This window comes from Phoenix dactylifera, chromosome 5 (assembly GCF_051530095.1).
Source record: "Phoenix dactylifera cultivar Ajwa chromosome 5, Ajwa_hap1_PhDact_Kaust_v1.1, whole genome shotgun sequence".
NCBI lineage: Eukaryota > Viridiplantae > Streptophyta > Magnoliopsida > Arecales > Arecaceae > Phoenix > Phoenix dactylifera.
In genome coordinates this window covers 4707207-4717220 of record NC_143194.1, presented here as the reverse complement: position 1 = coordinate 4717220, position 10014 = coordinate 4707207, and the positions used below count along the sequence as shown (strand labels likewise).

At 40.5% G+C, this 10014-nt stretch overlaps 1 protein-coding gene across 1 annotated transcript; it reads left to right on the top strand.

Moving 5' to 3' along the window:
- The first annotated feature begins 568 nt into the window (after window positions 1-568).
- Window positions 569-2526, top strand: LOC103708621 (cytochrome P450 76M5-like). Its single transcript, XM_008793637.6, has 2 exons — window positions 569-1639; window positions 1740-2526. The coding sequence occupies exons 1-2, from the start codon at window positions 695-697 to the stop codon at window positions 2352-2354; spliced, it is 1560 nt and encodes a 519-aa protein (XP_008791859.3). The 5' UTR covers window positions 569-694; the 3' UTR covers window positions 2355-2526.
- The last annotated feature ends 7488 nt before the right edge of the window (window positions 2527-10014 follow it).

The window sequence follows — 10014 nt, the reverse complement described above, 5'->3', positions numbered from 1 at the left end:
ATGTGATCATAATTTAATATCAATGTTGAGACGAAAGCATGAGTTAAAATTTCAGAACTCTTTTCCAATCACAATTGTTTAATATTTGGTGGTATTTTTAAAATTTAAGTGTGCGTTTGGTTTGTTACTAAAATCAAAATTGAAATTAAAATCAAAATTAATTTAAAAAATTAAAAAAATAATATTTTTTGATATGTTCTGCTTCGGAATCGAAATTGGTAAAATGAGATTTGAGTACTAAAATGAGAGCCGGAATTAGGTTTTGAAGGTTTAAAGTATTTTCATTTTGGTTTAGAATAAATATAAAAATATAATCTCTCCTAATCAAATACAAAAGTGGAAATTAGTCATTTATATTTTTAGTTTAGAGCCCAACTTCTGCAGCTAAATGCACCCTAGCTTTTTGGGACAATAGAAATATGAATATATATATTTTTTGGTACATTGATAGGCCAATCATGCCTTGTGTGAACACAGTATAAAAAGCCAGACAACAGAAGAGAATACAAGAGAGACAAAAAGAAAGTTGTAGAATTTTCAAAAAAAATCTTGAGTAATGGGCCGCGTATAATGTCGTCCCATGTGCAATGCCGTTGGCCCCTCTGAAGATATAGGTGGTCGGAAAAGATCTAAATCACAGTTCCGCATCTAACTTGAAGGCTGATCCGGCCACAAAAATATTTTTTTATAGAGCATGGGGAAGAGGCGTGGCGTTGGCCAAATCCCATCGCAAAGATCCGAACTCATGGGAATGGAGCTCCCCCTAAGTTTGCTGTGGATCTCCCTCACCCTCGTTCTCCTCTACTTCCTCACCAAAGCTGCAAAGAAGAATTCACCTTCCTGCAACGTCAGACTGCCGCCCGGTCCGGGGGGGCTCCCCGTTCTGGGCAGCCTCTTGGAGGTGGGCGACCAGCCCCACCGCTCGCTCGCCCGCCTGGCCAAGACCCACGGCCCCGTGATGGCCCTCAAGCTCGGCCTCACCACCACCGTCGTCGTCTCATCCCCCGCCGCCGCCCGCGAGGCCCTCCAGAAGAAAGACCAGCCCCTCTCCGCCCGGTGGGTTCCCGACGCCGTCCGGGTCTTCGGCCACGAGCAGGTGTCCATGATATTTGGCCCTGCCAGCCCATCCTGGAAACACCTCCGCGCGATCTGCAGCACTCACCTCTTCTCCGTCCGAAGCCTCGACGCCACCCGAGAACTCCGCCAGCAGAAGGCCCGCGATCTCGTCGCCTACGTCCGCGAACATGCCGGCCGTCCGATTGACGTCGGACGAGCCCTCTTCGGGACAGTCCTCAATCTCATATCCAACACTATGTTCTCCTTCGACATGGTTGATCTCCACTCGGAATCCACCCAGGAGTTCAGGGACTTGGTGTCGGCCCTCACCTCGGAGGTTGGCAAGCCGAACCTCTCCGACTTCTTTCCGGTGCTTCGCATCATCGACCCGCAAGGCCGGCGGCGCCAAATCGAGGTCCATCTCAAGAAATTGTTCAGGGTGTTCGACGAGATAATAGACCAAAGATTGAGTTCCAATCCTACAGCGGCGGCAGCGGAGCGTGGTGGTGATTTCCTGGGCGCGCTTCTCCAGCTCCACTCACAATCCAAGCTCGACCGGAAGGCTATAAGATCCCTCCTCGCGGTATCACTTCTTCAACACTTCTTATATGCATATGAAATGAAATCGATTGGAAAAATAGAAAAAAATTATAGGAGCTGATAGTGGTTTAGTAATTAATTAGGATTTGTTTGCTGCTGGGACGGATACGAGCTCGATCGCAACGGAGTGGGCCATGGCTGAACTGCTGAAGAACCCGAGCAAACTGGCAAGAGTCCGTAAAGAACTGGAGGAAGCGATCAGATTGCCAGGTCAAGAAGTCGAGGAGTCCGACATTGCCCGGTTGCCTTACCTCCAAGCAGTGGTGAAGGAGGTCTTGAGGCTGCACCCGCCGGCGCCGCTGCTGCTGCCGCACCGGGCGGCGGAGGCCGGGGTGGAGCTGGGAGGCTACGCGGTGCCGGAGGAGGCCCAGGTGCTGGTGAACGTGTGGGCCATGGGGCGGGACGAGGAGGTGTGGGCGGAGCCGGAGGCGTTCGCGCCGGAGAGGTTTCTGGGGAGGGAGGTGGACTTCCGGGGGCGGGACTTCGAGCTGATCCCGTTCGGGTCCGGGCGGCGGGCGTGTCCCGGGCTGCCGCTGGCGGTGCGGACGGTGCACCTGCTGCTGGCCTCGCTGCTGCGGTCGTTCGAGTGGAGATTGCCCGAAGGGATGGCAGCAGCCGACGTCGACCTCTCGGAGATGTTTGGAGCTACGCTTGCCATGGCCCGCCTGCTGCGGGCTGTGGCCGTCCCAGTCGTGTGAGTCCAGTCGATTATAATATTTGGCCTATCAGAAGCCCTATATTGCACGGCAAATGCTTTTAATTCACGAGCGTTGAATTTGCTTGCTCCTGTATCACCATCCTCCTAGCATTGGCACACTGATGTAGCTGTTATTTTATTTTTAATAAAAGAATTGTATAAGCAAAGACAAATATGAACGAATGGATTAAGAGAGCTGCGGAGGTACACAAAATATTCTTTTCTAATATGCACTATGAAAAGCTTGATCTAGATTATTGCAGAAGCAAGACCATGTTCACATAAGACCAAAAAACAAAAAAGATGCACTCAAACAAAGAGAAGGAAAGAGTGAATTAAAAAAAAAAAAAAAAGCAAACAAATCAAACCACGAGGAGGCTGTTAGGAAACCACCAATTTGTCATATGCAGAATTATTGAATACCAATAAGGAAAATATAGAGTTGTTGGAAACTGATCATCAATCATGCAATTCCTTCCAAGAAAGAAAACTACCAATCTATCAAATGCTATTGAAGATGTAGAGATTTGAAAATTAATAAGGAAGATATAGAGCCGTTGGAAACTAATAAGGAAGATGCAGAGTTGTTGGAAACAAAGAAGAAATCTTTCCAACATTCTAATTGAGTTGTTAAAATTTTTGTAATTACTTTTCTTCCTATTCTATTGTTGTAAGTTTTCCTATTTATTATCAAATACAATCACTTTTCAAATGAAGGAGAGTTTCACCCAAAAAAACCATTAGCTAAATTTGTGCTCCATTTCTTTTCCGACCCTCGGACTACCATTGACGGCCTGATGAGAGCCGTTGGCTGCCGGATTTAGCCACGAGAGGTTTCTCTATTTTGATTTTTTCTTTCATTCTTTTGGTGTTCTTTTGCTGTGATTCGGTTGCTAGTTTGGCCGGGACAGTGGCCGCCATTGAGTGGGCAGGGGGGGGTGTCGGGCCACCATGGCCACCACCCCTTGGACTTGTGAGGGGAAAGGGAGAAGGAGATGGCCAATCGTGAAGAGAGGATAGAGAAGGTTTCTTTCTCTTCTTTCTTCTTCTCTCTTTCTTTCTACTGTTTGCCTCGTTATAGACTAAAAATGTGAAACTACTGTTTGCCTCGTCATAGACTAGAAAAGTGAAACTACTGTTTGCCCCATCACGGCTAAAAATGTGAAACTACTATTTGTCCCACACAGGTTAGAAATGTGAAACTATTGGTTGCCCCATCACATGCTGGAAATGTGATACTATTGGTTGCCCTGTCACAGGATGGAAATGTGATACTATTGGTTACCCCGTCATAGGCTGGAAATGTGATACTATTGTTTGCCTCGTTACATGTTGGAAATATGATGCTATTGTTTGCCCTGTCACATGCTGAAAACGTGATACTATATATTGATTGTCTCGTCACGGGTTAGAAACGTGGCCGGAATTTGGCCCAAAGTTAAAAAGATAATTAATCCAGGATAAGCTAAAAAGAAATGGAATGAAAAGCATTGAAAGTATTAATGAAGATTTATGAGATATCATATGATATATCACTCTTGAGTGGCTGGATTTCTATTGATATTTGATTTATATATATCTATACTGATTATTCGAGCATTATTGTTAATCGATTTGTGATTTCATGATGTGTGTGACGTTTGCTTGCATTTTTCAAACTTATATTATTATTGTATTGGTGTAGATATTTGGGGATTCTTATTAGGCTGTAAAGCTCACAACCCCTTCCTCTTTCTCTTTTTCAGAGTTACAGGTTGCATAGTACATGGATATGGTTGAGATCACAGGTAGAGGGACGATGAAAAATAGAACATCACTGATACTAGTTGGATGATCAAAATTTGTAATTGGAACAACTTTGCTATTTGGTATGAACAGCAACTTTGCTATTTGGTATGAACAGAGATCATTATTGATTACGGATATTGAGGTTGTAATATAGTTTTAGGTCTTGCATATTCTCTAGGACTCTGCCCTAGGGAGTGTATGGTCGTCATGTGTCGGATCGGAGTTTTGGGTTCGGGGCGTAACAAAGTGATATCAGAGTTTAGGTCTTGCTAAATTTAAAATGGAACCCACTGGTAAAAAATTTATAACTACCTCCAAATTATCTATAGAATCAACAACAATCTTTTCTACTAGAAACCTAACTTTAGTCTTCCATAATAATACCTTTCGGATGAAAGTATTATTGTTTCTAACTAGTTTCAAAATAACCCAAGCCACCACTCTTCCTCTGTGCACTTTGATCAAACCCAGTAAATACTCTAAAACTGCTAAATAATTTTTGACCAAAATATCCCTTTGTATTGAGACTAAGAAAATCTAAATTTCAAAATTTCAAGTAGAACTAAAGCAGAACGTCTAGATCTCCCTGTCTTCAATTTATGTAGAGTGTACATACCATAACCAACCCTCAAGCCATTAGTCAAGTTTATGGTCACTGCATAATCTTTGCAACCTTTCTAGAGTCCAAAATATCTAGGTTTAATTTGATCCTGGATTTTCTTAGCAATTTGATTAGACAATCTACATTGATCTTCCTTCTAACATAATTTACTCCAAATTCAATAGGTTTGGAGTCTCTAAGCCAATATCACTATGAGTAGAATTAACTCTATTAATCTTCAAATCTTTCTTCACCAAAATTCTTAATATCTATCTTCAAAGCTATATATAATATAACTTATATAAACATCTTTACTCAATATGATATTTTACTAATAGCTTCATCAACAATGATAAAAAATCCCTGTTTAAATCATAAACCTAGACTTGAGTTTAAATTAACACATCTAATAGTCTCCAATAATTATAAGAAACACCTAGTAGCCCAATCTACACATAAAAATTCAAATAATTAAAATTCTCCACTAATTTATGCATTGTATGTCCTTAAATATAAAATTAACTCTGCAAAATAAATTCACCTATTTGCAGTATCCAAATATGCCAATTCCAAATATAATCCATATATGGCTTTAACCTTGAAGAATATCTCTTTCTAATATTATAAAAATTCTTTCTTAGCTCACTCCAATACTATGAAAGATCCGTATATAAATCCCACTCTAATAATTAGTAGCAAAAACCAAACATGCGATCATATCTTAACCCATATCAAGTTTAAACATCCAAGTCATTTAAACAATATCTGAACAATAAACATGGTATGGTATAACCAACTAATACGGTATGACATGGTTAAGCTTTCTGCAGTTATCTTAGGTCTAACCTCTCTTATCATGATCAAAGACAATTTATTTAGTCCTTCCGTACTCATCGAATACCAAACCGAATACTTACATTTTATCGCAATGCCTAATGACCTTACACGTAAGCACTGAATTTAACTCTGCTACTATTGTCATGTCCGCAATAATCATAACCTCAAGATTTGATACATATCTATTACAATCCTTAATGATCCTAAACCTATGATCTGATTCCAATTTTGTTACAATCTCCAATATTTTTAAACCTCAAGCTCTGATGCTACTTATACCATAGTCCTAGTGGTCTTAAACCTTAAGCTCTGATATCATTTTATCACGATCCCCAATGATCATAAACCTAAGCTTTAATAATTTTTCTATCAGATCCCCAATAATCTTAAACCTAAGCTCTGATAGTTTTTCCTATCAGAGTCCCCAGTAATCCAAAACCTAAGCTTTGTTACCACATTGTCACGCCCCAAACTCAGCACCTAGGTTTGGGCACATGACACGGTCGCACACTCTCTAGGGCAAAGTTGTAAGAAATATGCTAGGCCTGAAAATTTAATACAATATCAATATCCGTAATCAACAATGATGACAATTCATGCCAAATAACAAAGTTAATCTAATTATAAAATTTTATTATCCAACTAGTATTGGTGATGTTCTATCTAGTCATCTCCTCCACCTGTGATCTCCACTATAGCCATGTATTATGCAACCTACAACTCTAAAAAAGAGAAAGAGGAAGGAGCTGTGAGCTTTACAGCACAGTAAGAATCCCCACATATCCACACCAACACAATAATAATATACATTTGAAAACCATAAAAAATCATTGCACACATCATGAAATTACAAACCGGCTACCAATAATGCTCGAATAATCAATATAAATATGTACCTCAAATATCAATAAAAATTCAGCCACTCAAGAGCGATATATCATACGATATTTCATAAATATTTATTAATATTTTTAATACCTTTTATTTTATTCTTTTTTAACTTGATCCAGATCAATTATCTTTTCGACTTAGGGCCAAATCTCGATCACATTTTCTAGCCTATGATGGGCCTGCCAAGGTATCACATTTCTCACCTGTGACAAAGCCTGCTATAGTTTCGCATTTCTAGCCTATGATGGGGCTTTTATAGTTTCACATTTCTAGCTTATAATGGGGTCTGCCAAAGTATCACATTTCCAGCCTGTGACAGGGCCTGCTATAGTAACGAGATAAGCCTAAAGTTCTTGTTTAGTCAATTCAGTTCACATCGACATATCAATTCCTTTTTATTTCTGACTTTAGACTAACCACGGTCATGTATTTCGCCCGTGACGAGGCAATCAATATAACATTGTTAATCTAGAACACCACATTCATTAGTTTGATTATGCAAGTGTATGTTATACCCATATGTGCATCCATCATACAATTAATCGTAAGCATACATAATCAAAATATAATTTGATACAGAAACCATCATAAAATTATTTTTGCTTCTTACTTATCTAGATCATTAGCATATAATACATTTATAGGTACAAAAATATCTATATCATGCAGGTCAGTGTATAAGGATTCTTAGCTCTTTGCTGACAACCCAGATAGACTAATTACATGCCTACACTGTGATCTATGAACCAAGGTGCACAAACCTTGCTCAATATCCTCTTATCCAAAAGATTGTTCTCCTACAAAACCAAATCAAATGAAAAATTATTCGAGATATCCGACATTCCAGAACTCTCTACTGATCCACGAAAGAGTTCACCATCACGTAACAATCTAGGACTACGCTCTGAGCCTCTTTAACAAATTTTTTTTTGGATCAAGCTAGAGAGAGAAAATACCAAGAGAATGAAATAAAAAGAGAGAGAAACTAGAATATAAGATTTCATTGGGCTTCTTCTTGTCCAGATGACTGAAGCCTCATACAAAACTAGGGTTAATTGTGAAAGTAAATTCATATATAAAGATATACAAGGCTAGTTAGAGGAAAGCCTCATTGTTTGAATCTGTCAGTACAACGAAATTCAATTCATCTGATTAAGAAACATATATCTAATCAAGGCAATAGATCAGGGATTATCAATTATAGGTCCAATAGTGGTTGACAACAGTTGGGTGCGGGACGACATGGTCGACTAGGTAGTAGCGTCCGTCCGATGATCTAGGTCGGTCTGCACTAGTCAATCCAACTAGTCAAATCACGAAACAAGAATCAGATCATGGTACAGGTAACACAGTAGAGATTCATATTAATAGAGTCTAGTAGTGCTCGACAATGGTTAAGTAAAGCTAGCACGATGGGTGGTCATAGTAATATTAGACTAGAACTCTCTACTGGGGTCAACCAAGTAGTAACATCTGGGTGTTTGAATTGATTGGATCCAGTTAGTCTAGCAAGTCAACTCAAAAGTCAGGCTACGATATAGATAACTCAATAAAGATTGATGATGATAAAATTCAAACATGTTCAGTAAGCGCCGTGGTAGGGGCTGGCATGTTGCCCGACTATGAATTGAGGCCCTTCACCAGAGCCGACCAAAAGTCACTAAGAGACGCCCTTACCAGATCCAATAATCCTAGAGAGAGAGTCCAATTAAAGAGAAAAACTAGAAAGAGAATATAGAGAGAGGAGAGAGAACAGAGAAGAAGAGAGAACTGTGAGGCTCTCTTTCTTTCTCCTTTTTGAATGGAGGAAGGCCACCTTAGGCGGCGACAATCACCGATGGTAGGCGACAGGCCAACAACGGCGAGCCACATCCTTCGGTGGCTTTCGGCGGAAGGCCAACAACGGTGAGCCGCACCTGATGGTAGTCGGCCAAACAAAAGAAAAAAAAAACGGGGAGACTTTGCCCGTGATCAATCTAGCGATTCGCCGGCTGGATTCAAAGAAGAGACAGTGGCCCAACAACCAAAAGAAAGAGGAAAGAACGACCAACTAACAAGACTCACCTCTAGTGAGCTCTCCAGGCTGGATCGACGGCGAAAACCCTGAGATCCTTTACGACAACAAACTCAAAAATTATCTCAAAATCGATGGCGAACTTGGGTGATCAACGGTGAGGCTTGAATGAGGGGTGAGATCCTTTAAATAGACATGGAGGCTAGGGTGTCAAAGAGGAGCCGGAGCCGGCCTCCTCTTCCGGCTCAAATAGGGGAACTCTATTCCCCCTTTTTTTTTCATTTCGTTGGGCCAAAAGATTAGGCCGATCAAGTAGACCGGGCCTAGTTACTAGGTCTCACATACAATCTGAATGATTGATGATGAATAAACCATAAGGAAATAAGTTTACTTTCCAAAGAACGTAAGTCTCTCTCTCTCTCTCTCTCTCTCTCTCTCTCTCTCTCTCTCTCTCTCTCTCCGGGCATGAGTCTTATATGTCATGTCCAAAAAATAGGAAACAATTTTGAGAAACCTAATCAAACAAATTTGCTGTGATGAATTAAAACAATTCAGCCCGTCCTCCAACCTAAAGAAAAGCCTCCCTCCCTCTTCCCCTCCAATCCTCAAACCTTAATGAAAAGTGGAGACGCTCCGTTCTCCCTCAATCCCCCTTTTCTGAGTTCTCTCTTTCCAGACCCTCTGAATCATTCCTGCAGCCAAAGGGGTCCAAGTGAGCAAATTCATCCTGAGTAAAAGAACTGGTCCCCTTTTTTGAACCCTCCCTCACCCACCTCATGTTTGAGGGTACATGGCCACGCACCATTGCCGTGATCCTGAGGATGCCAAGAACAAACAGTAGAGTTTGAAGTAATCAACGGACCAAGAATCCTGCAATTAGCTTTGAAAAGTAAAGAGCCGTGAATCCTGATAGCTCCGAGCGTAGGCTCGTCGGCTCATCCAACGGTCGTTAGGGATGTGTGATGTCATGATGGGACATTTCATGTAGACCACCATAAAATGTTCAATGTTTAGGCATTTACTGCAATTCCTTGTGGAAGTAATATCTTGAGATGAGATGGTAATTCTTATCCTCTACATGCCTGTGGCCTATGGTGATTAAAATTATGCTTTTGTTGTTTAACAAACAGGAAATACCAGAAACATATTGTGATTATATCCAATGGTAAATATTTCTCATATGTCACCTTTTTTGTAGTGATTGGTAATTGTCATTGGTTTTAAGGAATAAAGTAGGGGAAATAACTCTCAACATCGTAATAACATATTCCTTTATGCACTAACATATTAATTCATTTCTTTGAACATTGAAACATTTAAAGTAATTTGAAATTGCATATGGAAGAGGTGATATGAACAAGTCATCCACATATCTAAGTCACCACCATAGCTTCAAAAACCAACAGCATGGGATGCTACGATTAGTATCATATCGTTCCAGCTTGAAATTAGGATTGTACAATTAGTACCATATCATTTTAGTTTGAAATTAGCACCAGTATGAATGCGGAGACACTGAAATATTATGTA